The following is a 27,942-nucleotide window of genomic DNA, read 5'->3' as shown; positions in this document are numbered from 1 at the left end:
CGCTTGAATTTCAGTACGAAGGCTTTCACGAAATAGACGCACCGCGTCTTGTAAACTATGATGATAATCAGGTTCGCCCAATCAGCTTATAGCTTTTACCACTTCTCGCAACCCTTCTTTTCTTTCGCGAGTCTATTAAATTGCAGTTGGTGGTGGGACGAGTGGGCGTACGTTAGTAGAAGCACTTCCCTAGCTTAGTAGAAGACTTTCAAAAAAAAACCTGCAACTGTACAATTATAGACTAATTTGTCCAACAATTTCAAATTTTGTCTTATGTGGATTATAGACTAATGATCCGCTCCCGTCGCACGCGCCATCTTCTCAATCACTATCAAAAGATGCATCGATGTTCAGTTTCCGCATGCATTGAGGAGGGTGCTGCCAGCCATGGCGGTTAATGCTGTTAGATTTAGAGTAAGCCCGAAAATAATCGTGGCCAGTGCTTGAATTGCCATGGCTGACGGACCCGGCAGCTGAATCGATTCTCCCTGTCGCACTTGTCTCGTTTCCCACCAAATATACATACCAACAAGCCACTGCTGCCAGTTCTCCATTAGATATTGGATTCACATAAACCTTCCGAGATTGACTCCACCTAGTAGCTCTTCTTCAAGAACTGTCGATCCATTCAACATGGGTACTCCGAGCAATACGGTCCCGTGCGCCGAGCGCTTCCCATAAAGCTTTCCCGGGCCACTCGAGCAAGTAAATAGAACATGACGGAAGTGGCAAACATCATTAGGGCACGCTGGACATTGAGCACTCACAGCTAGGAGTATAGCTACATTGGCGGAGCCCGCCGATTAATGCAGCTTGGGCAAAATATATTCCTTCATCTAAGCCATGGTTTGCCCATAAAATGTGTTAATTTTATCATCATGGTTCCTTTGTTTTAAAGGGAGTTAACAGGGGAGCCTGGGCACTGGCGATGCCCTACATAGCTATAAGCAAGAGTTGCTTTCCAGACGAAGATTTTAACCTTCAAAGGGAAACTTACCATATCGATGTGTTCGCACTCCGCTGGGTGTGTGTGTGTTGAATAGACGACTAGAAAATTTACGTTTTCTTTTCATTTTTAAAAGATACTAAAAAAAGGCCCGTGCGTTGCTACGGAAGAACAAAACACATTGAAAAACATGCTTAATTTTTCAAAAGCGATGTCTTTTACCTGACTGCTCTATTTCATCGAGAAGACAAGGCACTGAGGCACCCTCCTCTCCGTCTTCTGTTTATCCCATACCACCTGTTGCTCTCGATTCGACTTCTCGGACTTGCCATTTGGCCCACTCTAAATATATTGCAGTCAGCTACACATGTGCATATATATTACAAATAGAAAATCTGACCATGTGCACAAAATAAGAATAATTCCATGTATAACAACGAAGAATTCAGGATGTGATATTTATTTAACAGCTGGGCTGGCTCGGGCTTGCTGGGTTGTGGTCTGGGCCGAAGGGTGGAGATGGGGTTGGTGGGCCGAAGGGTGGAGCTGCGGCGGCGCTGGAGGGCGGCACGCACGGGGAACAGAGGTGGGGTGAGCGAGGCAGAGGGGAGGTCGACGGCGCGGGAGCAAGGGGAGGCACCGCCGGTGAGGTGGAGGACGGGAGCAGCAGGATAGGGCGCCGGGTTGAGGCGACGAACGGCGGCGAGGGGAGCTTGGCGACGGCACCAGAGGGCTTGCTGCGCCGCATGGCGGCACCTTCTGCTCCGAGCTCATGCCCCGCGACCAATCCGTTGCAGCTGATGCTCCCCCTATGATTTTTCCCACACGCCGCTGTTGCCGGTTGCGTTAGGCCGCCGCAAATCGCCTCTGTGCCACCCCCGCTGCTCACCAGCGCTGCAGCCTCCCGACGCCGCCACTGCCAGCCGCCCTGGGGATGGGCAGCCCCAAATCGCCTCTGCACCACCACGCGGGGCCGACAGGAGCCGCAGTCTCTGTTTGCTCTGTATAGGCGCAGCTAATCGTCCGCGAGCCGCCCCGCCTCTTTCCACGATTGTGTCCCCCTGCGGCTGACCGGCCGCCGCTGGCTCCCCGCACCTCGCAGCAGGATGCGTTGCTTGAGCACGGACCATGGAAGGTGAGGTGGCTTGGGCCAGGGCGTGGGGTTAGTGGCGCCGGCATGCGAGAGAGGAGACTCTCCGGCGAGGGCACGGCGCTGTAGGGTGCTGGCGGATCGGGATCGGGGGAGTCTCCTGTACTGGAAACGAAGGGGCAGTTGGGCACTTGGGCTTGGGCTGGGCAAAAGAGAAGAGCACATATGTGGAGCGGTGGAGGGTGTGCGGTGGCATATTGGATACAGAGGAGACGGATCGTGCGAGGATCGTGGAGGAACGTGTGATCCTGCCGCTGCTTGATCGTCTCGGAGGAGTAGGAGGCAGATCGTTTCGGATTTGTGAGGAGGATTTGGAACGGGATTTGTGAGGAGGAGGTGGATCGGGTCCGTGTGGGGAGGAGAGGGCCGGCGTGCAAGGGCCGCGTGGGAGTTTGGACGACGGACGTACGGCGTCCACCCATCACCACCGACTTCAATTTAATAGATAGTAATAGATAAGCATCAATACATGGATTCACTAAAAGTTTTAAATGATGAACATCCCTAATATGATGTAATAACCGAAGCACAAACACAAACAATAGATAATCAATTGAAATTTGCTTGAATGTAAAGTAATGAAAATGATACCACACGCGGAAACGAAGATTTGACCCGGAGTTTCACCTTTTGGGGAGGTGTACGTCTCCGTTTGGAGAAGTACTCTACCATAAAGGTAGAGGCGCCACAAAGGCTCACTCTATTCTCCCCTCACAACACCACAAAGGCGAGATGAGCTCCACTAATCCTTGAGGGCGAACACCAACCCTTACAAATTTGATCGGGGCTCACTCCACAACTTAATTGAAAGCTCCCAACTCGAGGAGAAGGGCACGTCTCCACAACCTAACTGGAGGCTCCTTTCCGAATTCACAAACACCACCACACCATGCTAATGGCCTTGAGGAGACACCTTCCGTCTAGGAATCCCAAGAGTAACAAAATCCACAAAGGAAAATGAGGAGAATAAACTTTTCTTTTGGTGAAACCCTAGATCGAGATCTTCTCTACCCTTCCTTAAAGTCTTAGCTTGGGGGACGCAATAGGGAGAGAGATCTCGAGATTTGAAGCTCTTTGGAGGTGAAGAACAGTGGCGGCTCGAGATTAGAGTTGTTAGGGATGAAGACCCCTTTTTATAGGATCCCCAAAATCTAACCGTTATGTGCAGGAAAAGCACGGGGGCGGTAGTACTGCACCAGTACCGTGTCAGTGCAGCACTAGGTCAGTAGCGTTTTCGGCCACCCTTGCACTGGCACGGTACTGGGGTGGTACTACCGCCCACGGTAGTGCAGCCCTGGGTAGAGCGGTACTACCCCACCCGCGACCCACGGTAGTGCAGCCCTGGAAAGGCAGTACTACCCCCCCCCCCCCCCGCCCGGCAGAACACAGGCTAGAAACCCCAGTTTCAAAATCGGTTTCCACTAAACTTCACCAATGGGTTTATAGGTTATATGATGGGTGCAATCTTGTAGTTTTGTGTACGTGAAGTGGATTCACCCTAGCCTTCCCATATGGACTCCCTTTTAATATTACGAAGTTCCTATGACTCAATCAAATCGAAAAAGCCGGTAAACACTCGCTACGCTTCTTTCTTTTTTGAGGGCAACGAACCGTCTTGTCCCATTTGATCTCAAATCTGAAACACTCGAGCACACGGTTAGTTCACAAGTTATGTTTTCATTAATACCAAAACACTTAGGGAGGAAAATGCCCTTTCACACGTGTTCATCTCAGCTCCTCCTCGTGTTGGTGATCCCATTCAACGTGATATGCAGAGCGTACCGAGAGCAACCCTTGATTTATTGAAGTGTCATGCCACAAAATCTTCGACCTGGGATCTAGCTATAGGGATCTTCAAAATACACTGAGCATCAATCGGCCAGGACACATCATTCACCAGAACAGTGTCCTTGATTTATTGAAGTAAAATGACCACGGATGAAATGTACCTATCTTTTTTTCCGGCTATAGACAAAACCTAACTCGGCAGACGCTTCCCATTAGAAGTCCTGAACTCTCCCGACCCCTCTCCGGATGTTGGTGGGTATTCAATACCCATTACCTCATCCATACCCATTAAATTGGGTCGGGTATGGGTCAACAAAAAATTTGCCCATACAAATTGGGGAGGGTATGGTATTACTCGTACGAGAAGCAAAGCCTGAACATTGAGTTCCAAATCGCTTTTCCAGCCACAGCCTGGGACGAGCTCACGAGCTTTCTCTGCGCCTTCACATGCGCGGCCGCCCGCTGCCCCACTTCTTGAGTTTCTCCCTTCTCCCCTTGTGAAAGATCGGTATGTTCGGCTAGACGGGGGGGGGGGGGGTGAATAGGCGACTAACAAATTTTACTTTTTGTTTTTCTTTTCTTGAAAGATACAGAGCACTTAATCCTAGGGTTTACTACATTCTCTAAAGTGAATGCAACCCTAGTATGAAATGCAGTAGCCGAAGCAACAATAGATAGCAAGAATGTAAAGGGGAAAAGATACCACACGCGGAGACGAAGATTTCACCAGAGTTCCACCTATTGGGATCGGTGTACGTCTCCGTTTGGAGGAGTGCTCTACCACAAAGGTAGAGACGCCACAAAGGCTCACTCTATTCTCCAACACAGTACACCACAAAGGTGATATGAACTCTCACAACACCACAAAGGCAGGTGAGTTTCACTAGTGGCTTCCTTGGGGGCGAAGTCCAAACCCTTACAAACTTGACCGGGGTAGCTCCACAACTCAATTGGAGGCTCCCAATCCAAGCCCCGAGCTCCTCAATCACCAAGGTAGAGCTTGAGGTGACCGCTTCCGTCTAGGTTTCCCAACAACCCAAGAGAAACGAAATCCACAAAGAAAACAAGGGGAATCAACTTTTGACTTGGTGAAACCCTAGATCTCAATCTTCTCCTCCAAATCTTAAAGTATTGGCTTGGGGGAACAACTATGGAGGGAGATCGAGGGAAATGAAGTTCTTGTGTTTTTAAGGAGAGAGAGTGGGTGTTCTTGGTGAAGGCTCGGGGGAAAGACCCGTTGGGGACGAAGGGGTATTGATATGGGGTCCCAAAAATCAAACCGGTATACACTGCGCAAAGACAGGCCGGAACTTCCGGCCATTCACCGGAAGTTCCGCATATTACCGAAAGTTCCGCTGAATAACCGGAACTTCCGCATTTTTCACAGAATCACCCGAGAGCACTCGAAAGTTGGGGCGGAAGTTCCGGCCAGAACTTCCGCCACCTGTACTGCAGCAGTCCAAAAACAAGTTTGAATCTGGTCTTCTCTTTCACTCTTTTTGGGTAGGCTTTTTAGTGGGTGCAATGTGTGTAGTTGTGTACGTGAAATTGATTCACCCATTGCCTTCCCTTGTGAATTCCCTCTTAATAGTACGGATGTCCTACGACTCAAATGAAATCAAAAAGGTCGCTAACACCGCTACGCTTCTTGGCATCTTGAGGGTCCACACCATCGTCTTGTGCCAATTCCTTTATAAAATCTGAAATACTTCACACACGATTAGATACACAACATGTTGTCATCACCACCAAAACCACTTAGGAGAGAAATGCCCTTTCACCTTGCGAAGCACTCGGTTCCCTCGATTCCTCACCAGTTGGGTGCCGCCGCGGCGACCGACCGCTAGCGAGCCTGCGAGGCAAGGACCGCCGACGTACAAGAAGACTGGTTTTCTAGGGCTGCGAGGCGAGAGCTTCTCTCTCGTTGAGCTGGGCGGCCATCTCCTCTCTCGATGGTGCCTCTAGTTCCAATTTTGGGGATTTTTCTGCTTCTTTTTCTTCGAACTACATGAGTGCATCAAATATTTTGGTCATATATATTTTGATTTAGATCCCAAATGCAGGATCCGCTCGGTGTTCTCTTTCTTTGTGTGCAATTCGAGCTCAGTGCATTTTTTTTAGAGAAATTTCTTTACAACCTGATGCACTGCTGCTGCTCTTCGAAGCCGTATGCAGGATAAACAGGTAAAACGGGGAATGGACAAATTACGGGGAGGGTAAGGATGGGGATTTCACTATTTGGGTATGGGGAAGGCAAAATACGGGTGAACCCAAACCCTCCCCAATGGGATCCTGAGACCCCTCCCCTGCGCTATAGTGTCTGAGGCGACTGCAAGGTGATTTCGAGGAAAGTACCCTCCGTCGGCATAGCCGTCGGTCCGTCCCGGCTCAGGTGGCGTCCATGGCCTCCGGAGCTAGCTGCTGCGGACCACGACTCCTTGTCGGCAGAAGGGTCGTAGGTCTACCTACGTGTACGATTAGGGTTCCATTCGAGGTTGCCGAAGTGGGGACGGAGACTTCGATTCAGAATAAGCCCTCCAACTCTTTCCCTGATTTGGTGACGGTGGCTCCGTCGTCGCCGATGAGCTTGTGGAGGTCCCACCCAGTGTTCTTCTGGGTGGCCGTACAGGAGCGATGTCTCATCTTTTGGGGCAGATGGTAGGTACCGGTGGTGGGAGAGTGACCCTTCTCTTCGTACCTGCGCTCTCATCTTCTGGCCGGCCCTCCCTATTTGCAAGTTGTGGGGCGACATCTTGATGTGTATCCCGGGGGGCGACGGAGTACTGCTCGATGGAGTTGATCCAGAAGATGAAATCGCCAGCCTGTGCGTGCTTCCTACAAGAACCTGGGTGGCAGTCGGCGCATCAAGGAAGGAGTGCATGGAGTCTGGAGGAGGAGGACGACCAAAAGGACTTCGTTGTAATTTTTTCTTTTGTAGGGTCGTTTTGCAATTCTCCCTCTACTATGTACCTTGTTTTCCTTAAAACCATAATGCGGCCACGATTCTCAAAAGAAAAAACTTAATTGGGGAGCATGTTTTGGTGCCCAAAAAACTACTCCCTCCGTCCCGACACGTCAGTTAATTTGGGACTGAGGGAGTACTTTTTAGGGCACTTGGGGGGCCAAACAGAGATGATGCAAAAGCCAAGTTCTATGTAGTAATAGTGTTAGTGTTAGTCTGTGCGTGTGCGTGTGTGCGTGAGTGCGTGCGTGTGTGTCAAAGTCGTATGTAGTGTGTGTCGAAGTCAAGTTTGAATGTATCGAATTGTCAGAATCAGAGTTTGAATGTGTTGAGATGCCCTGTTTTACATGATCTGAAGCCTTTCCGGTGCCCTATTATAATTTATATATATCATCTAGTATGGAAAAAAAACAATGGTGCCTTAAAGGTCAAAATCAGGAGCCCTAAAACTGTTTTTGAGTGACCTATTATGAATCAGCTATTAGAGATGCTCTAAAGATTGGCCACAGCCCGGCATTCACCGAGGGGTAAACTGTTGCCTGCTTTTCACCTGTTTCCTGAGGCGGCCGAAACACAAGATTGGGCTCCTGCCATTCTTTAGAAGTTTTAAGTGTGCAATTATATAACTAATCAGTAAAGGAGCATCATCTGGTATTTTTTTGACCAGATTAGCATCATCAGGTATACATATTGTAATGTCCATGAGATGATTGATTTGTAGGCATAACAGTATTGTGGGTTTATTAGAGAAGAACCAAGTAGGTGTTAGAATTTGCGAGAACAATGGAAGTTATTGACACCGAAAATTTCGCAAAAAAAACACTTTGCTATTTCCCGAAATTGACACCCCTGTAGTTTCTTTAAATCAACATGCAGTCCACGTTCAATTGAAGATATGTACTGCGGGTTGATTTCATAAATTAATAGGGTTTTTTTTCAAAATGGCCGGCACAAATTAATTGGAAACGGAGGGAGTACCTAGCTTGCCCATGGATAGCTGGTAAGAACCATGAACTGCTGACTTCTCAACATCCCATAAAACCCAAAAGCCAGGTATCTCACAGGCTACAGCAAACGCCGACGAGCAAGATATGATACAGATCATGCTGTTCACTTGAGCCATACAACAAGTTTGATGGATTATAATGCCCACACTCTCACTTCCTATATTCGATCATATCTGCGCAGTAGCGTTTTGACAGCACTTCCACTTGTTCGATGAAAGGCTTCTTCTCCCTGTGGCCACCAAGCAAGCGGACCATCTGGTTCCATCGCTGGCGACAGACTTCGCCGGACCTTAGAAGAGTGAAATACCCTGTTATCTAAACAGAAAAGGATAGGGGAATTCGTTTGTGTATGCAAATGCATTCCATCTGCAAATTGACATGAGGCCCAAGGGTTCTGTGGAAATACTGAGTATCTCTAATCCAACACTAAACAGTACTAGTGTATGTCAGGGTTATTAAGAGGATTTAATTAAACCCAGTACATGATCCAAATTTGTGGGTCATGAAACAACAATGAAGAAGTTGAATTGAGAACATGCTTTGCTGGGACACACCTACAGACCTGGATGCTTTTGGTTCTTTGAGCTGATAAAGTTTTGGGGCTCCATTGATCCACCAATCACTATTTTTCATCTTAGATAACATTCAGATCTAATGGTATATCTGAATGAATGAATGAACCAAACAGCTCTGTTAAATAACTATTTATTTTAGCTCACTGAATTCCTAAGTCTTGATTGACCCAGTAAGCAGTATAGTAGAAAATGAGGTTAGTTAACCAAGTACCAACCTACTATGTGATTAAGAGCATGACATATTTTTGCAAGGTTGCGAGCTAGATCAGTACTCAGGGGCTCATCGCTCGCCTGTGATCGAGAAGGCAGTCCCAATCAACATCTTCAATACAAACAGCATCAATCTTTTGAAGCCTGCCATTTTTTAAGAAAATTCAGGACAGGACATATATAATGTTTCATGATAACAAGACATGGAATAGAAATAACACATATGAGGCCTCAGACTGAAAACCAAACATATAGTCAATACACTATAGCCTCAGTCCAACTATCATGCCAATCAATAGCAACAAATAACCTCGACAATCAGTAAGAGTTCAAGAGGGGCTCTGCCACTTCTTAACAAAATAGAATTTTTGCTTGAATACACGTTCCAACCAATTCCCCTTGCTCCTAGAGAGAGAATATGGACTTGTGTTTCTATCTGTTGATACAAAGATTATGTGCAAATTTGGTGAAAAGGAGATGGAGACAGTAATACTATCTGGCATTTGCAGTGTGCATCCTGGCTAACTGCCAAGATCCCATGGGGATATACATCTTCTCCAACTGAGGACAATTCCCCAATTCTCAAAGAAAAAACAAGCCAGAACAGATCAGTTAAAAATTCCCATATTTCCGAAAAAAGGGACTCGACCGATATGTCATGACACGTTTAGATGACCACGACAGGGTGCAGAGGCGACCAAGGAGTCATCACTACAATCATCAAGCATGAGAATATCAAAGTTGCGGAGGGTCTACTTGCAAAAAAAAAAGTTGTGGAGGGACTTACAAACTGACTAATCCTACTGTACTGTTGCAGATGTGCCAGAGATGTCAATCTCTTCTCAGTTCAAGCAACAAGAAAGCAGAAAATTTTACAACTAGTCGATAACTCGAGTCTTCTGCCCGACAACAAGGAACGTGTCATGTCTTTGAGCGTGTAAACTCTCACTATCCCCTCTGGTCCCAATCAGAAACACACTCCCTCTTCCACTCGATAGAAGCTCATAACGGTGGTCAGTTAGTTTAAAACCAACAAAGCCTATAATACAAGTTAAACCTGGTACGGCCTGCTAAGAAAAGAGAGGGCAAAAGGCAACAATGCCTGTCGAGGACAAAAGGTAACAATGCCTGGTTTACATTCTTCCCGTTACGTTGTGAGTTGTGACCCTGAACAAAGGTCACATAGACAACATGGCCAAGCAAGCATTATCCCCAAAATTCTTTTTCTGAAGTTTGATGGTACTATGTACACTCAAAGCATAACAATTTAGTCTGGACCATTTATTTAGGCATTACTGAAATGATAAGTTTGGTACTTTCGCAAGCAGGCTAAAGCCTTTAGCAAAAAATATTTTTTCAACTCATCTGCAAACAATATGGATCATTTAATTGTGAAAAAATAATCAGCACAAAAATCTGTAGAATCTTACGCTTCCACCAGTAGATAATCATCAACATCTGCCCAGATTCCTTGTTGAACAAGCGGAGATGCCAATGATTGATACCTGAAAGTGCACCGCAAATTAATGGCCATGTCCATCAATAACTTGCATGTAATGAGTAACTCAGTCCAAAGATATCATATTTGCATTTAGTAGCACAAGATTTAGGCAAAATAGATTCATTCTCGCTGTATAAAGGATGGATGAAACTAGTCAAATTTGATAACCCGCATTATTGTATCACCCCAAACATTTTAAAGCTAATAACATGCATTTTCTAAGTCTGTAAATTCAAGCATTATCGGTTAAGCAGTTAGATCAATTGACTATTCATCTCTAACTACTATAATTCCCAAAACACCTGTATCAACAGAGAATGTCTACCAAGAGACCAATTAAGAGTTGCACTAAAAGAACGTATTAGACAAACAGATCTGATGAATTACAAAACCAATCACCCATTTTAGATCTGAAATGTCAAGGCAGCAAATTCAGATGTATAAAACAGGAGATAGATGAGAAAAAGGAACGGGCATTACAATATATTTTGTTAACTGATTCAACACTAAAATGAAGTCATGCATATAAGGGTAGCAGAAAAAAATGCTAACCACTTCAGGCAGCAAAACTTGTGACTGCGGGTGGTCATCTTATCACTGATAGCCTCCCAGGAAATGTTATCTTTGAGCTGTCACAGAAAATAAGCAAACCATATCATTAGATGCACTCATGGGATTCAACAATATGAAAGAGCTGCGAACATGGAAGCGAGAACAGAACATATATTGCACACAGCGCGAAACATGAAAGCTGGAATGAAGTACACAGTAGCAACAATGGTGGTATATTACGAACCACACGATGATCATCAATCTTTTTCTCTTCACGGGCTTTCAGACGCAAGTCAATGTTCACCAAATCAAACAGGATTTGAATCTCCTCCTGAGTCCATCTTCCTAAAAGATGGCACAGAAGGAATAAAAAAAATTAGCAAGCTAGGTCTAATTTTTTTTCTTTTGAGAAACAGCTAGGTCTAAATTTTATCATACAATGATACTGCATCCAGATCAGGCAAAGAAGCTGCACATAGAATGATAGAACGATAGAATAGAAAAGGTCTAATTTTACCACATGATGATAGTGGCTTCAGTTTACAAAAAGGGTAGGAAGTATCATTTCAATAGGGAAGCTTTGATTAGCACATCCTTCCGAACTTATCTAGTGACTGAACTACTGATACTTGACAACTTAAAACTGGAAGAAAAATCACACAACACACGTTGCGCTAGTATACATAGCCCCCAACTCAACAACAGTGTTGTTTCAACTTCTCAACAAAAGGATGCCCTTGCCGGTAATTTCAATATTAGCACGAACCAAATATGTGAGGTTTGTTGCTGTCGGCTGTCACATGTGGCCTTCCTGCACTTTAATATAGCATACTCCACCACTCCAAACAATAAGTATGGTCCGTGCCGAGTTTCAGAGTTAGCACAAAAAAAATCGTTGTATGGTTTGTGCCATGCTTCTAACGGCCTGTACTCCAAACCAGAAGTACCTTCTGTGCAATTTGTTTTTCCCATACAGTTCCACATGCAACTTAATGATGAAGAGGAACTAGAATAACTAGTACACAGAGTTGGACTCAACTACTTCCATGATTAGATTAACATGATAAATTTGAGTGCAACGAAATGGTGTGACAAGAATCATGCTGGAATAATGTATATGTAAAAGGAAAAATGCAAAGAGTTATCCAATAAAGGAATACAAGCATTTATATGTCAAAGTCAAGCATGTGCTGAAATATTACAGTTCCAGCAGAAAATTAGCTAAATTATGATTTAACTTTAGGAGAGACAGACCTTTTTTCAAATTCTTAGGTTTTATTCTTCTCCAAGCGTCTTTTACATGGATACGACTCTTTCCAAGTTCCTGTGCCAGTGTCTTCCAATCCGTGCCATTTTCTTCGACAAACCTGCACCATAATGCAGTGATCTAATCTTAATTGCATGAAGCAACCATATGAAACATCTTAACATTTCTCAAGACAAATATTAAGAAAATATGCTACGTAAAACAGAGATGTACTAAACTCTTCAGAAATTGCAACACGATCTAAATCATAGTTACTCCCTCCTATTCAGTTTGTTAGGCCCATTTCAAAAATAACAATAACCAAGGAGCACCTAGTTAAGTTATTGACCAAGTATTAATACAATATGCATGGTCATCCTTCTCCTCCTTGTATTGATTGGTTCCACATAGGAAACAAAAATTACAATAGTGCAGGTGTAATCAATGTTTGCCTATTCCCAAAGCAAATGGGCTTAAAAACCGAAAATTTTGGATTTTTGAGATGTGCCTAACAAGCGGAAAAGGAGGGAGTACTGAGTACCACATTTGCTGCAGGTAAAACAACAATTTCCATTGCGCAATTTTATTCACAGGCTGGTGTGCAGCATGATTCATGGGGTGAACCCATATGCTTACTTGATGATAGGTGTGTTTTCTGATGCCATGAGAGGTTTATGGCAGCCCCTTCCTCAGCAATGCAACTCACGTTTTATCTCTATCAGATCCGGACAATGTCAGACAGATCAGACCACCGCGGCCCCTGTCAGCCATTGAAGGAGGATTGTCATCCAGCAAGATATAGAGGGTAATGAAGGAAGTGGGCGTAGGAGGGTGAGGCAAAGGAGATAGATTGAGCTAGTGGTGGCAGCAACTGGTAAGATGGGGACATTGCATCATCTACTCCATCTCCTATTTCCTCCCTCTCCGTTTCCCACTCTACTTCAACTGGCAGAGCCATGCCAGTTGCCAGCCCAACATACACCTATCTTCCTTTTCAATTTTTGAACTCATGACTAATTGGATTTCTATTAGCTGAAAGCATAATTAACGCATGAAAATCAAAGTCCATCTACCGGAATTATCGGGTTTGTAAACTCCTTTCCGACGCAAGGAAACACTTCCCTAAGGTGGCATACCATGAACCTAAAAATCACGAATCAGATAACTATGCTATGAGATCCCCAAAAGAAATACTTCCAAAGCAAAATACAATTTACAAATTTTAAACATACAATAACAAGTTACACTGGCACAAGAGTATTATGTGCTAAAGGAAAGGCAGAGAGCAAGATAGAATATTAGTATCACTACAATATGTGCAAAAATCAAAATGAGTTCAGCTTGAATCATGGTAACTACTAACTCTAAGTACTTTAGCACAAATAATATTGAAGATATATTCAAGGATTTAATATTCATGCATTTAACTATTTTCTTGATTAGCTAAATACATATGTGTTCACAAAATGGTCACTAGTCTGTTGATATATTAGTGGGCACTTGCGTGGTACTCCCTCCGTCCCATAATTCTTGTCGAAATATTACATGTATCTAGACGCTTTTTAGGAATATAGATACATCCATTTTTGGGCCAATTTGAGACAAGAATTATGGGACAGAGGGAGTATTTTAAACAAATTTGGCGGCAAACATAACTACCAAGCAAAAGGTATAGATATCAGGAGGAAGGAGAAGGTGAACAGGCCACCGCCACCTATTAACATCTTTTATGGGAGTAGGGATTTGTAAAACACATACTACAAAGTAGCAGCAAACATGAAGTTCAACCAAATCACATTGGAAAACAATATGATTACTTAATACAGCAAAGACAAGTGAGTAAATATGGTAATGCAGAAAATAGAAAATATTTTATCTCGGCAAGAGGAATTTATGTTACCATCGAATCTTTTCATATTCTTCCTGTGTCCATTTACGTTCAGCACTCCTACAGAGTAATACATTCGCTCGTCTGTATGTGGCACCAAGGGGTCTATGGGGTAACGATTCCGCTGCAAAGAATGAGCATGAGCGATTAACCATGATAAGTCGTCTGCTATCCATGGCAGAAAAGGAGATGGAATGCAGATTCTTTGGAAATTCGAAGTGAAGTGATTGCTTTCAGTATGTGGGTACTTTCTTTTATACAGGTTGCATGCTAACATGGGAAGAAACCGGTGAAGGGCTTTTCTCCAAATATTTTTGGCTTACCTATATCACTCCAACAGCCCTTGAGCTCTGGGTGTTTTGAAGAATTACGAAACATTTCCAAGCCTTTCTCCCCAAGTTGCTTCATCTAAAATCAAGAATCATTTGAAACAATTTCAGATATGCTGGGATGGCATTTAGAATCACGAGCATACTTAGTTGAAAGTAAAAAAGTAGAAGAATTTCAAAGCATAGTTTTTATATGAAACCCAGATGCTAATGCTGCATGCTTTAGCACACAATTATTATTCAAGATATAACTTGAGGATGCCATCCTCAGTTACAGGACAAGAGATGGCATACTTCAATCTGATTAAAAAAAACTTCAATGTTGATAGGAAGTGCCTTGTACAAAACCATAACACATGTAATTGTAAGTAATATTAGCTAATTAGCTGCAATAATTTCTTGTTTTCATCACGTGCTGTCATTTCGAAAAGAAAATCCTGACAATAGTACCGTGCATAGATTGAATAAAATTGGAAGAATATATGGTTGCAGTCAATCATTTAGAGTTAAAGAAAAACCATCCATCTAACTAAATGATACTCCCTCCATTCCTTAAAGATTGGCATATTAGCTTTCATTAAGACAAGACTTTGACCACAAATTACTATGTCAAGGTGTAGTTTATATGCCATGAAACCACAAGTATCATGAAATACTTTTGATAAAGAATCTAGCGATTCTAATTTCATGTCATATAAACCACACCTTGACATAGTAATATGTGGTCAAAGGCTTGTCTTAATGAAAGCTAATATGCCAATCTTTAAGGAACGGAGGGAGTAGCTGATAAGTACAGTCAGCCTTGTCTCCACCTTCCATTCAATTTTAGTTTGGTTAAGTATCTCATGAATGCAACAAAGAAAGGATGAAACCTCTGCGTAATTCTTCATAGCTTCCATGAGGATGGTATCTTCCTCTGGGGTAAACCGCTTTCCACGCACAAGTTTAGATTCACCACTGCGACCACCGTCTTCATCATCACCACCTTCAATGGTAAACACCTCCATGGAATCAGCAAAGCTCACCCGCTTACCCTTGTTCTTTGACCGAGCTGCCTTTTCTTTCTCCTTTTTTCCTCCTCCAACGACCTCCTTGCTCTTCCTTTTCTGCTTATCATTCTTACCATCTATATCAGCTTCCTCTCCCCCAGCAGATCCATTTGGGCTAAGGCCTGGACTTGCTTTGTCACTTCCATTTTCCCTCTCCTTGATCTCTCTGTTCTCACCTTTGTTAGTATTGTAATTTTGGCTGCTCTGCTCTAGAACAAACGAATGCTCCTTCTGTCTTTTATTATCTTCTCTTGTCACAATTTGATCACAAGCAGAAATGTCTAAAGCAGGCTCACCATCTTTACGCTTCTGTTTGCTCTTCTTTAACTTGCTATTGCTAGAGAGTTTCCCTTCAACCTTGTATCTCTTTGCATGATCTGACCCTAAATCTGCAATAGCTGTATCAAATATCTGCTTCTGCATTGTCGTCCCAGCTTCTTTCTTTTTCTTCTTGTCTTTCTTCACATTGTCTTTGCTGGTATCATTTACCGCCCTCAAGTCCAACTTTTCAGATGCCTCCTTAACAACAGTAGTATCAAACGTCTGCTTCTGCCCAGTCGTCTCAGCTCTTCTCCTCTTATCCTCCTTATTTTTCTCTTGTCTTTCTTCACATTATCTTTGCTTGTATCACCTTCGGCATGCTCCAAACAGTGTTTTACTGCCATCAAGCCTGACTTTTTTGCCTGCTCCTTACCAACACCGTGATTTGTTCTACCAAAAAGGTCTGAACCGTTCACCTTGTTCTTCTCCCCCTTACTGCGGCACTTCTGTTTCTTGCTCTTGTGGCCTTCCTCTTCTACAATGCTTATCGCAGCCTCCTCACCATTTCCTCGGATATCTGCTGCCGACTTAATCTCAGCTGCCTCTTGGTCTCTCCGACGCTTTGATTTATCCTTGGCCTTGCCCTCACAATGCTTCCTCTTCTTCTTGAGGTGCCTGTTTTCCCGTTCCACATGCTCTGCGTCCATTGGGCAGAGCTACAATTTTCGATGTGAATGTGCAGAGTTACAAATATAGTTCACTACAACAAAAGATATGAATGTTAATGAGGGATTGTATTTTTCTTCTTTTGTAATTTCACTAAACTATTCTGTAAAAAAAATCATAGAACTGTTCAAGAAATCCTCAGTAGAAAAAGCAACTCATATTATAAACCTTGTCATCGCGAGCCGGTTCGGTGGGGCAACGGGAGATTCGGCGGCTCTGTACGGATGCGGCGAGCTTAAGGCGGCTGGCGCAACCACAGGAGGATGAGGATGGGATGGGAGCGGCCGGGGAGCAAGAAGGCAAAGCGGCCGAGGAGGAGGAGGAGGGGGAGGAGGAGCGCTACCTCCGGGCGGCGGGGCTAGGCTGGGAGGAGGAGAGGAGAGCTAACGGGAGACGTGGGGAGAGACGAGGGGCGGCGGCGACTGACGGGCGGAGCGCGGCGGCACCGTGGCAGGGGTTGGCCAACGGTGCCGGGCCCGGGCCCGGTCCACCTCTAATAAACGTTAGGCCCACTAATGAACGGGCCGAGCCGTGCCCCGATTTGTCACCTTCCCTGCCGATTCCGGCCATGGAGCCAAAGGTCCTCCGGCCGCCCCTCCCCAAGACCCCAACCGCGTGCGTCCTCTGTGACCGCCATCCTACGCCTCGGCTCGCGCCGCCGCCGTCCCGCATCTCCGCACGCGTCGTCGCCTTGTGCGCACCGCCGGCTCCCGCCCGCCTCTCCGCACGTGCTGCCGTCTTCGGTTTGTGTCTTGAGAATAAAAGTGGAGATGAAAGAAAAAGGAAGGAGAAATTTGACAAAATGTCACTTTTTTTTTTTGACTTTGCCCAAAAAACACACCTTTTATTTACTTAAGCAAAATAGCACATCTTTCTTCCCACACTTTCGACTGGACCCACTAGTCAGTTTTTCCCGGACGATAATACCCTTAGTAGATATTAGATCGAATCAATTTATTTCTCATTTCTTCTCCACCAGCGGCGCTGGGCACTGAGGACGGCAAGACAAAAGAGTCGGGCCGGCAAGGAGGAGGAAAGGGAGGGCCCACCGTCGAACGAGATATGCCGCAATCGTGCTCCCCGTCCTGCTCACCACGGGCATCGTGCTCCCAGTTGAGGACGGACCCGCTGTCGCGCTCCTGGCCGAAATCCTGCCGGAGCAGAGCGGCTCTTCGGCTTCCTGTTTGCTGCCGCAGCACAGCCTGTAGCGCCTATAGGCTTCCTGTTTGCAATGCAAATGCATGTACTGACGCGAACTTGAGCTTCTGGAGACAGAGCATCTCTCGCTGCATCCATGCTGCACACCGTTGTCCTCAAGCCACTAGTAGATCACGTTAGAGAGAGACAGAGAGAGATCCGAGGCAACAGGGAATCATAGCATAACAATGAAATCAAGGGAAAACCTGCACTCGGGAGGGGTGGCAGCGGTGGCCTCGTCCTCCGGCGGCTCGGGCAGACGCGTGTGGCGGTGGATGGGGAGGGCGCGGGTGGTGGCGGCTTCGGCTGTGGATGGGAGGGCGGGGTCGTCGCGGCCCCGGCGGCTGTGGAATGTCGAGGGCTTGGGCGGCGCCAGCGTCTCCGGCCGGTCTCCTCCCTCAATCGTTTTTTTTTTCTGTTTTGAGAAGATTGAGCTATTGGTCTCATCGATTTGATCTGCACACCAAGGGGTAGGGGCAAATTCATCTAGAAATATCTGATATGTGGCCCAAGATGAAAAAAGTGATTTAAAAAACAAAAAATGTTATTTTGTCAACTTGTAAAAAAAAAGTGTGTTATTTTGTCCAAGTAAATGAAAGGTGTGATTTTGGAGCAAAGTCCAAAGAAAAGCGTGGCATTTTGTCAAATTTCTTAAAAAGAAAGTACTACTCCTATATCAAATTAGAATATTCTGTTTTGGATATCCAATTTTAGGTATGCTCCAAAAGCTGAAGATGCTCTTAATCCGACTACTAGTAATGTCTAGTCCCTCCCGTTCAAGGAGGAACAAAATCAGAAAATTTTACCCGTTGCCGTTGCTCAAAATGACACTGCTCACGCGTTCCGCCCCTGCATGCACAACCGCCGCCCGCGCCGGCTAATTCCTCTCTCTTGCGCGCGCGCTCCGAAGATATTCAGGGAACGGCAACGCAGCAACCGCACCCTTATAGCCGTTGCAACATACACTAGTATTTAGTGTTTACACACACGCATCGATCGACGAAGCAGACAATAAGAAGAAGTCGCTTCCTTGCACGCATCCACGCGCTCGTTAATTCGCTTCATGCGTCTGGCGTGACCATCGATCCTCGCTCGCTCTACAAGACCCCTCCCCGGCGTGAGCGCGTTTGATCGATTGCACAAGTCGAGATGGTGGCCGCCGGGCGAGCGGGTGCTAATTTGAGCGCGGCCGCGGCGTTCGTGGCGGCGGTGGCGCCGCTGCTTGTCCTGGCCGGCGTGGCGCGCGCCGACTGCTTCGCCTACTGCTTCAAGAACTGCATCGCCAACGACAAGTCCATGACCGACTACTGCAACTACGCCTGCGACAAGACCTGCGAAGGCGACGCACGACCCTTGGCCTTGGGCGCCGACATGGGATGCCAGCTCTCCTGCGCCAAGACTTCCTGCAGCCGTCTCGGTCCAGGTACACTTCGACGAGATCGATCACAATATATGCGTGTCCACCGCCAACTTGTAAAAACCGAACATTCGAGCCGGCAACGTTTAGTAAGTGGTAAACTATTCTTGCAGACTGCAAGGCCGTGGAGGCCTGCTTCGGGCAGTGCTACGACGGCTGCAGGACGACCAAGACGCTGCCGAGGCCACTCCGCGCCGGGGCCGGTCCCATATTTCCTTCATCCGAGCCGGACCCGGACGACGACGCACCGGAGAAGAAGCACCGCCACCCTTTCCACGAGAAGCAGGACGCCGTCCAGCCCGCGTCGGAGCCCGACCCAGACGATGGCCACCGTCCCGCATCCGGCCTCAACCGCTACTTCCACGAGAAGCAGGACGCCGTCCAGCCCGCGTCAGAGCCTGACCCAGACGACACACTCCCTCCCTCCGGTTCCGGCATCGGGGCCCGTACCCCGCTATCGGAGATCCATGCTGCTCCTCCGGCGCCGGTGTAACGACAAGAAATTAAGGCGGCCTAATACCTGCCCTAATCGGCACTGTACGTCGATGAAGGAGGATTTAGAAGATGTGGATCACTAATCTGTAACGTCCGCCGTAATGAAGGATATTATTCATGCTGACATGCAATTATTATGTAGCAAAACCGTATTATATAGGAGTAATAAAGTGACGAATTGCACGAATTAACAGTATTTTGAGGACTGCGGAGAGCAGACGACCACCATAAAGAGTAGTAAAAGTTCACGGATACAAAGTTCAAATGATTTTGACATCTTATCCGTTATACTTCCCCACACGGAGCAGTGTTTGATGATCTAGTCGGTGTGATGTGCAATTCCTACTTTGTGATATTTTCACCTCACTATAAGAAGAAGAAACTCAGATTCGCGGTTTTTCTTTGAACTGGGCTAGCTTAGGCAGCGGCCTGGTTGAAATGGAATGACAAATGTAACTAGACTACTAGGTAACCTATACAGCAATGCACTCGATAATATTTGATTCTTTGGCATGTGAAAAAACGCGCATCTCCAGCCGCCCCCCCAAACGCCGAATGGGGGCACCGACGCCCAAAAACCCACCCAGCCCAATCCCCAATTCTAAAAAGCAGCCAACGCGGTCCAAAATTTTAGCTGACGCTCCCAAGCCGCACCCAACTCGCGGGGGGGGGGGGGGGGTGGCGATCGGGGACGCCGGTTCAAGCCAAAAAGCAAGGCGGGTCACCCCTGTCATTGAGAATTTCGCCGGCCCTCCTTTTCCCTCCACCTCCCCCCCCCCCCCCTCCTGCCTGGACGATCAGTCCCGCCATTTCCTGTCTCGACGACTCGCCCTCGCCCCAAAGCGCCATCACTCCGCCGCCCCAAAGCTATGCCGCAAAAGAGGTATGCAGCGCCTCGTTCGATGGCAGCCGGCGACGCTCTGCCAAAGAAATCGAGGGCCGAGCGTCCGCCTGGGATGAGTGTCGCCAACTGGCTAGTGGATTGCACCTGTCGCTCCGTCGAGAACGCCGCCCGCTGAGGTCGGGAGAAGAAGGCGAAGGAAAGGAACGCCGCCCTGGCCCGTCAGATGGAGGCGGGGAGGGCGCGGCCTCGGCGCAGATGGTCGTGACCATGGCCGGCAGGGCGGAGCCGCTACCTCCCTCCGGCTAGTACTGGAGCAGCTTATTTTGGCCGAAGCGAGAGTGCCATCGGCGCCCGACACAGCAGCACCGGTCACCTCTACTCCATCGGCGCCGTCGAAACAGCAACTTCGGCCACTTCTACACCACCGGCGAGCTAGGAAGTGCCATCAGCGCCGGCGGATGACGAAGTGGCTGAGTGATTTTACTTTATTTAAGTTCGATGTTATTTTGTTCGCTGAGACTTGTGATGATTTTGAGCGACTTGATGATTGGGCCGGCCTATGAAGTGGCGGCAAAACTTTTTCTAAAATGAATTTACATGGATATAAAAAAAGCATTTATATCCTGGCAACAAAAAACAATTTTGCTACGAAGAGTTGTCTGTTTTTTTAGTCAGAGACCACTCGATGAATGCTGGATCTTAATCTAATGGTGGCACATGGGGGAATAGAGTAGTGATGGCACCCATTTAAGTTGTTTGCTTAAAAGTCAAACAAATGAGACATAACCACACCGTCCACACCCTTGCGTTAGTGGAGAAAACTTGATGACTATATTTCTACAAATACTTACCATCGCAGATCTGTGAAATATTTGTTTCAGTACTTTTAGAGAATTTGATATCAGAACACGTGGCTAATTTTTAATGTACAAATGTCTGAAAGTCTCTGAATTTTCAGACAACCATTTTCAGACTTCAGATTTTCTTTGAGCTCAAAGACATAGCCATACTATGGCGATCTAAGGACGGTAGAAATTTACTGGAAAATGAGAAAATCCAGTTTGCGGTGCAAAAGATGATGTCATTTACAACGGGAGATATTTTTCGACGGACCGGAGATGCTTATACATGAACAGAAGGTGCACATGTCCGATCCCCTCTTTAGTTGCTTTCTCTCATGTAACCTCCACTAATCGATTTTTGATGAAATAGAAATTTCACGTAGAAATTCAACACACAAAAAAAATTAATGAATGCATGTCTCGTCTTTTTATGTGCTTGGAGTAAAAAAAACTCTTCCTAGTGAGACACATACAAATGGCACAACTTAAGTATTTAACCACAATTATTAATTAGCTCTAGGTAATTAACAATCATGATCAGAATCTTATAACTAGAGACCGCTAAAAGAAAGAGAAGAAAAGTACTTCGTCTAATTCTAAATTCTTGACTTAAGTTTGTCCAAATATGAATGTATCTATTCTTAAAAAACATCTAGATACATGTAATATTTCGACAACAATTTATAATCGGAGGGAGTAGAAAACGACTCTTAAGCTGTGGACCGTACGCGGAGGCCACATTGGACATATGCAGGTATACTGTTTTTATTACTCCGAACGATTCACCACAGCCGCAGCTCTAATTTTAACGCGGCCATGCACATGTAAAACACCAACCCTTGTAATCTAAGTTGTGCACGATCGAAAAGCTGACCAAACCATATATTACGAAGAAATGGAACGGCGATCGAGCCCAACAATTGCATAAAGTCAAAGCAAGCAAACACAGTAGTAGAATAACCAGGCGAATCGAACCTTGCACATGGGCGCCGGCTCTCGCTGGTTCATTATCACGTACGTACCCCTAACCACTTTGTTCTCTCTTCCATTCACCTAATTTGATTTTGATGAGGTTTTGCTTGATTTTGACTGGTTGGCCAACGCTGTAAGAACAGGATTCGAACTTACCATGGGCATGCAGTGAGCCTTTGTCTCTGCTCTGAGTAATTTTCACCTTTTACCAGTCACTATTATACGTACTGAGTAATTTTCAAATTTATGCCTTTTATCAGCATCAGGGAGTACCATTGAAGGCGACAAGGGTGACATACTGTGATTCCGCGTTTAAAGAGGTTTTCACCAATGATGCTGAATTTATAACCCAAATACCAATGTCTACCTGGTTTAACCACTTGTCTTTTTATTAGACATATGTGTCACATACTTGGACGACGCACCTGAGGCATGATGTAAAACTAAATTCAGTTCAGTTAAAATTCGGAATTCAAAAGTGTACAATTAAGTATAGTTTTTGAATAATGGGTATTATAGTGTGTGGAGTTTTATCAAGGAGAAATGACTATATCTGATCATAAGATGAATTTTGAAAGAATATACGGAGTATATATAAATTATGGTTCAGTACAGTATGTGCAGTACAATTTATAAAACTACAACTATGGGGATGCTACCGAGGATAAAAGATTTAAAATGAAGTTGAATTGAATTAGTTAATCTTCCTTGCAAAAAAATAGTTAAGGATTAGTAGTAAAGTGCCTAGAGATGCAATGTAAATTCAAAGTGAGAATCACGAAAAGGTTTACCGGATCAATGATTTGCCGTCGATCAGGGAGGTCTACGTGCAATGCATGTATTATATTGTTCACAGAGGGAGTAGTAACAGGAGTGGTGTGCACGTTGGTTGCGACGGACGTTCTGTACTTCTGTGTATGCACGTCGATGTTCGTGCAGGAGGCGATTAATTTTGTTTAGTCTGCGACTGCGAGCGCAAGACGCGGGTAAAGTCAAGAGGAACGGTTAAGTTGTTATTTTTGCGTCCGAGAAAGTTTGAATACGGGCCGGGACATTACATCCCTCGGTCAGGCCGGAGCAGCTCGTTGTTTTGTTTTGATCTCGAGCTGGCGGCCGTGGAAAAGATCCCATGGATCCAGCTCATTGCACGGGCGGGTCTCTGCCGGTGCGCATTCCCAGGCGACGCGTCACGGACGAAGCTGGATGTGATGACTTTTTAGCCGCGCGCGTACGCGGTCCCTTCTCCTTTTGTACTCAGCTGATTTTGTCTCGAACTGTTTGCTTGGTCTTCTGCTTCATCTTTCGGTGTTTTTAGCAATCTCAAAAACATTTCTCATGTTTACACATGAAGCTGAGAATCACTTTCGGACGTGTTTTTGGTGCTCCTAGCTGAGAAGCACGTCCAGAGGTGTTTCTCAGCTTCATGTATAAAAGAAAAAAGTGCTTTTGAGATTGTTAAAAACACCAAAAGCTAAAGCAGAAGCCCAAACAAACAGGCCTTAGAGCATCTCCAACAGCATACCCATATTTGGAAAGAATACCCAAAAACTATCAACATGGGTATTTTGGCCCAAAATCTAGCTCCAGCAACATACCCATAAAAGTTGTATACCCAAATTTTTTTGAGTAGCTACTCATATTTTAGCCCCCAATACCCAAATATGGGTATTGAAAGCTAAAATATGTGTAGCTACCCATCCCTCCCAAAAGGCACGCGCGAAGCCGACTGCTCCCTTCCGAGCGATTCCACGTTGTCTGCCGCCCTCGACCGCGCCGCCTCCCATGGCCCGTCCGACAAGATGGAGACCGCCGGCGACCTCCCCCGTCGAATCCAACCACCTGGGCTGCCTCCCCCGCTTCCCCGTCGTCCTCGACTCCGGCCGCCGCCGTCGAAGCGCTCCCGTCCTCCTCGACTCCGGAATCGATTTGGTGTTCGCGTGTTGGTGATTTGGGGAAGATGGGGATTTTGTGGAAAAAAAAGAAAAAGGGAAAAATATAAGTATGGGTATCTAGTTTTAGGTATGCTGTAAAACTTGGACAGATTTTGGATACCCAAATTTTTTCTCTCACCTACCCATATTGTTTTTGGGTATCAAAAATATAGGTATGCTGTTGGAGATGCTCTTGGCTGCTGACGGCCGGTACTTGGCAACTTCTTGAGATCGTCAGGTGATCATGGGATCCACATCCACCGTGTTCAAACTCATTTTGGAGTCACGAGAATCTTAGCTGGTTTTACTCTAGTGATGCAGCAGCAGCCAATGATTGATCAGTTGTTGTACATTGTGGCCTGTTGGTAGCATCCCTAATAATGTCTCCCTCAGTTTGGATTTTTCAAATTTCGCACAGGCAATTCCATGAACACATATACAATTTAGACAATGCCGATGGGTATGAAACTTGTTGCTCTTTGTGTCCTTATCGACCTTCTATATTTTCATTCACAAGGGAACATTTGTAGCGCAACCAAAACAAACGAATGGGAAGGAGAGAAGAAAAAAAAGAAGAAAAAGAAAGAGAAAAAAATACACACAAAGATTTCAACGGCATTTCTTCACCACAGCAAACGTGTATGATCAGTATGTATGAAAAAAAATCCCGAAAAGAATCAATCATCTTATGGTTGTCCGGCAGCCGGGGGCGGCGGCGATGCGTAGTCGTACGCCGGGAGCTTCCACATCGTCGTCGGCGTCGGTGGTGAGGGGTGCCTCTCCTCAGGCGACACCTCCGAGTAGGCCGGCGGTGGAGGCGACGCGTAGTCGTACTTGGGGACGCCGGTAGCTGGCGGCGGCGGCGAGTTGTACCGGTCCTCCGGCGACACCTCGTAGTAGGGCGGCGATGGAATGTCGTAGTGGGGCGGCGTTGTCGGCTCCACGTATGCTGGAGGCGGCGGCGAAAGGTAGCGCTCCTCAGGCGAGACCTCGTAGTACGGGGACGGCGGCGGGGGAGACGGCGAAGGAGGTGGAGGAGATGGTGTTGGTGGGGGCGGGGATGGAGGCGGCGGGGGAGACGGCGTTGGTGGAGGAGGAGATGGCGGTGGTGGGGAAGGTGGCGGTGGAGACGGCGTGGGCGGAGGAGGAGAAGGCGGGGGTGGCGGCGGCGACGGCAGCACGAACTTCTTGCACCGGAAGGCGTCGCAGTTGACATGCTGGTAGTTGCTGGCGAAGTGGCACTGGTCGGGCGACCTCTGGTCAGGGCGGTAGGGGATGCAGTTCCGGCGGTCGTCCAGCGCCTTGACGTGCAAGCACGTTTGCGGCTCTCCGGTGATATAGTTATACGAGTACGTGAAGTTCTGTAGACGCGGGAGCCGGCAGATCCCCTCCGGCACGTCGCCCGTGAGGCGGTTATACCCGAGATCGAGCTGCTCGATGTTCCGTAGCTTCGCGAGCTCGGCCGGGATGGAGCCCATGAGCTGGTTATGGCTGAGGTCGAGCACGGTGAGCTCGGCGAGCATCCCGAGCTCGGGCGGGACGCAGGACTTGAGCCCCGTGTTCATGAGGATGATCTCGTTGAGCGTGGACGACATGTTGGCGACGGAGGCCGGGAGGCATCCGCCGAAGTCGTTGTTGGCGAGCACGAGCACCGACGCCGGCGAGTTGCCCACGTTGTCGGGGATCTGGAAGCGGAAGCGGTTGGAGTTTATGAAGATGGCGTCGAGCGGGCGGTCGAAGAGCTCTGGAGGAACCGCGCCCTCGAACTCGTTGTAGCGGAGGTCGAGGTACTTGAGGCTGGGCATCCGGAGCACGACGTCCGGGAAGGCGCCGACGAAGCGGTTGTTGCTGAGGTCGAGCTCGTGGAGGAGGCCGAGGTTGTGGAAGGAGCGCGGCACCACGCCGCAGAAGCGGTTGGAGTTGACGTGGAACACGGAGAGGTCGGACAGCAGGCCGAGTTCCTCCGGGAGGTGGCCGGCAAGGTCGGCGTGGTTGAGGTCGACCCCGGCCACCACGGTCAGGTAGTGGTCGGACTCGGACGGCGCGCAGAAGACGCCGTAGTAGGCGCACACGTCGGGGCCCGACCAGGACCCCGTCACGTTGCGCGGGTCGGACAGGATGGCGCGCTTCCAGGACTGGAGCGCCACGTACGCGTCGCGGAGGCGCGGGTTCGGGAACGCGTACGCATTGTCGTCGCCCGCCAGCAGCGTGCGGCGTTGTTGGCCGGCGGCGGCGTCCGCGGCCGCGGCGGCGAGGAGGAGGAGCGAAAGGAACAGGAGGGGCTTGGTCATGGGAGTTCTTGTCATTGCTGTCGTCTACGCATGGCCCGCGGGGATACGGGTTCTGCCTTTCTCGGGGCTCCGGGGACGGGTTGATATGGAGGTGGAAGACGCGGGAGGTGGCAGGCACGGCCCATATCGCGGCGCGGGAATTGAATAATGAGGGCAGGACGGCGGCTGCGATGTTGGTTTGGTTTGGTTTGGTTGCGTGTCCGTGTTGATCGACAAACGTTCGAGTGGATGAATTGGCAGCTGGATTCGGGGCAAAACAGGAGCTGCTGCCAGCTTCCATCGCTCCGGGATTTCTGTTTCATAATTTCCTCCATTATTTCTGGCCAAAGGTGCGCGGATTTCAACAATGGAGAAGGTACCCATGATTGGGTTGGGTTGGACAAAAATGAAAATCTACTCGTTGCCAATCATATTTGGGTGTATGTTCATACTGTACTTGATTATTTCTAGAGCAGGTCTTAAAAACACCACTTTGGTTAGATTCTTCAAGGGAAAGGCCCGTTTCAAATATACTTGATTTTTTTTTCAAATCTTACAAGAACTGACATGTCGCATATATATATTACAAAAATCCATTTAAGTTTCTACGCCTCAAACATATCCACATTTTAGTTACTGAAATGGTAGGTACTTCGGTTGCATTTGCCCTTCAACCATTCTGATATCACTGGATCAGTAAATAATTGGGTTCATGAAGCTCGTTCCTGAACAATTGCACTCAACTGCAGAACTAAAAAAAAAGAAGATAGGAGAAGATCGAGCAAGATAAACAGAGAGTGGGTTGTCATTCTGGGCATCTTGCTCGACCGTTTCAAACCAAATCCTGCAGATGGTACCAATCTTGCGCCTTCAAGCTATCCTAAACTTAAACAAAGCAGCTGCGCTGTTCTCTGCTGTGCTGTTGCGTGCCTGTGTCCATGGTAGTAGTGAGGGCCCCGTCGCAACGTGCAGAGCATCCATCCGCTCCGACGACGCGCTTATTAGTGGGAATCCACACCGACCTAAGCTATAGCCCGTTTCTTTTCTCCTCCGTAATCCCATGATTATTTCCGAGCAAATTAATCTTTTCTTTTTATTTTCAGTTCTCGCCGACCGGCCGGTACTAATTAGCAGTAGAGACTACAGTAGTAGAGTATTATGTTCGTTTGGGTTGAATGCCTGATCATTAGGACATTAACTAATGGATTGTCGTTCTTACACGCGTTTGAGTACAATTTTAGCCTTGAAACACGGAGACGCCTGTAGGTACGAGCTGTCATGTGGATAAACAGTTGTACGATTAATTAGTGTTCCTACCACTAAGTAAATGTCATTACTACTTGCTACTAGTACTAGTCTTTAACGGCTCACATGTTAATTTGGCTGTATCGATTTGACGATTCCGCGCATGGAATCGTGGATGCTGTTGCATTAGTCCAAGTTGTCCATTAAGCAATGCAAGCACGTCAACGAGTTAAGTCGTCACCGGCATCTAAGGATACCAAAACTCGATGCTCTCATATAAGTTTGCACATGTAGGGCATGAGTGAACTCTACTAGTCGTACAAATTTTGCAAGACGTGTATAGGAGTAGTAGTTTTCGATTTCCCCAGTTAATTTGTAGACGCTGCGTTGCAAATGGAGAGAGGAAACATATGCATGTTGCTGTTGGCGATGAATGATGATTGGGGAATGATAATAACAAGGATTGCACACAAGTTGGTTTAAGGTTTCCCGAGGGCCCTACGCCACAGTAGTACACGTCATGCAACAAGAGTAGAGGT

The 27,942-nt window shown here is 46.9% G+C and overlaps 3 protein-coding genes across 6 annotated transcripts; 1 reads left to right on the top strand and 2 right to left on the bottom strand.

Annotated features, from left to right (window-relative positions):
- Positions 1 to 7,728: 7,728 nt before the first annotated feature.
- LOC100824902 (cyclin-D-binding Myb-like transcription factor 1) lies at positions 7,729 to 16,901 on the bottom strand. 4 transcript variants are annotated; one of them, XM_014899437.2, is made up of 10 exons: positions 16,359 to 16,896; positions 15,027 to 16,224; positions 14,149 to 14,233; positions 13,838 to 13,949; positions 11,946 to 12,058; positions 10,936 to 11,036; positions 10,692 to 10,768; positions 10,069 to 10,143; positions 8,720 to 8,782; positions 7,729 to 8,142 (listed from the first exon to the last, which is right to left on the bottom strand). In XM_014899437.2, exons 2-10 carry the CDS (start codon positions 15,624 to 15,626, stop codon positions 8,004 to 8,006), a joined length of 1,365 nt encoding a protein of 454 aa, XP_014754923.1. In that variant the 5' UTR covers positions 15,627 to 16,224; positions 16,359 to 16,896; the 3' UTR covers positions 7,729 to 8,003. The 4 variants fall into 4 exon arrangements, 2 of the variants coding, with proteins under 2 accessions (XP_014754923.1, XP_014754924.1); XM_014899438.2 differs by having other exon boundaries at positions 8,003 to 8,142; positions 8,701 to 8,782; positions 16,359 to 16,901; XR_001406305.2 differs by having other exon boundaries at positions 8,005 to 8,142; positions 8,644 to 8,782; positions 16,359 to 16,899.
- Positions 16,902 to 18,367: 1,466 nt separating this feature from the next.
- On the top strand, positions 18,368 to 19,495 carry LOC100824590. Its single transcript, XM_003566786.4, has 2 exons — positions 18,368 to 18,810; positions 18,918 to 19,495. The coding sequence occupies exons 1-2, from the start codon at positions 18,537 to 18,539 to the stop codon at positions 19,295 to 19,297; spliced, it is 654 nt and encodes a 217-aa protein (XP_003566834.1). The 5' UTR covers positions 18,368 to 18,536; the 3' UTR covers positions 19,298 to 19,495.
- A 4,850-nt stretch (positions 19,496 to 24,345) lies between these two features.
- Positions 24,346 to 26,298, bottom strand: LOC100824284 (leucine-rich repeat extensin-like protein 3). The gene has a single exon (XM_003566785.4). It carries the CDS (start codon positions 26,192 to 26,194, stop codon positions 24,575 to 24,577), a length of 1,620 nt encoding a protein of 539 aa, XP_003566833.3. The 5' UTR covers positions 26,195 to 26,298; the 3' UTR covers positions 24,346 to 24,574.
- Between the last annotated feature and the right edge of the window lie 1,644 nt (positions 26,299 to 27,942).

The sequence above is a fragment of the Brachypodium distachyon genome, chromosome 2, assembly GCF_000005505.3.
Source record: "Brachypodium distachyon strain Bd21 chromosome 2, Brachypodium_distachyon_v3.0, whole genome shotgun sequence".
Taxonomy (NCBI): domain Eukaryota; kingdom Viridiplantae; phylum Streptophyta; class Magnoliopsida; order Poales; family Poaceae; genus Brachypodium; species Brachypodium distachyon.
This window is presented reverse-complemented; position numbering and strand designations above follow the sequence as displayed.

Coding starts and splice junctions, on each gene's coding strand:
- LOC100824902 (XM_014899437.2), bottom strand. CDS start 15,626: ATGCAGAAGCAGATATTTGATACAGCTATTGCAGATTTAGGGTCAGAT. Junction 13,950..14,148: donor GGGCTGTTGGAGTGATATAG/GTAAGCCAAAAA, acceptor CATTCTTTGCAG/CGGAATCGTTACCCCATAGA. Junction 10,144..10,691: donor AAGTTTTGCTGCCTGAAGTG/GTTAGCATTTTT, acceptor GTGCACTTTCAG/GTATCAATCATTGGCATCTC.
- LOC100824590 (XM_003566786.4), top strand. CDS start 18,537: ATGGTGGCCGCCGGGCGAGCGGGTGCTAATTTGAGCGCGGCCGCGGCG. Junction 18,811..18,917: donor CTGCAGCCGTCTCGGTCCAG/GTACACTTCGAC, acceptor CTATTCTTGCAG/ACTGCAAGGCCGTGGAGGCC.
- LOC100824284 (XM_003566785.4), bottom strand. CDS start 26,194: ATGACAAGAACTCCCATGACCAAGCCCCTCCTGTTCCTTTCGCTCCTC.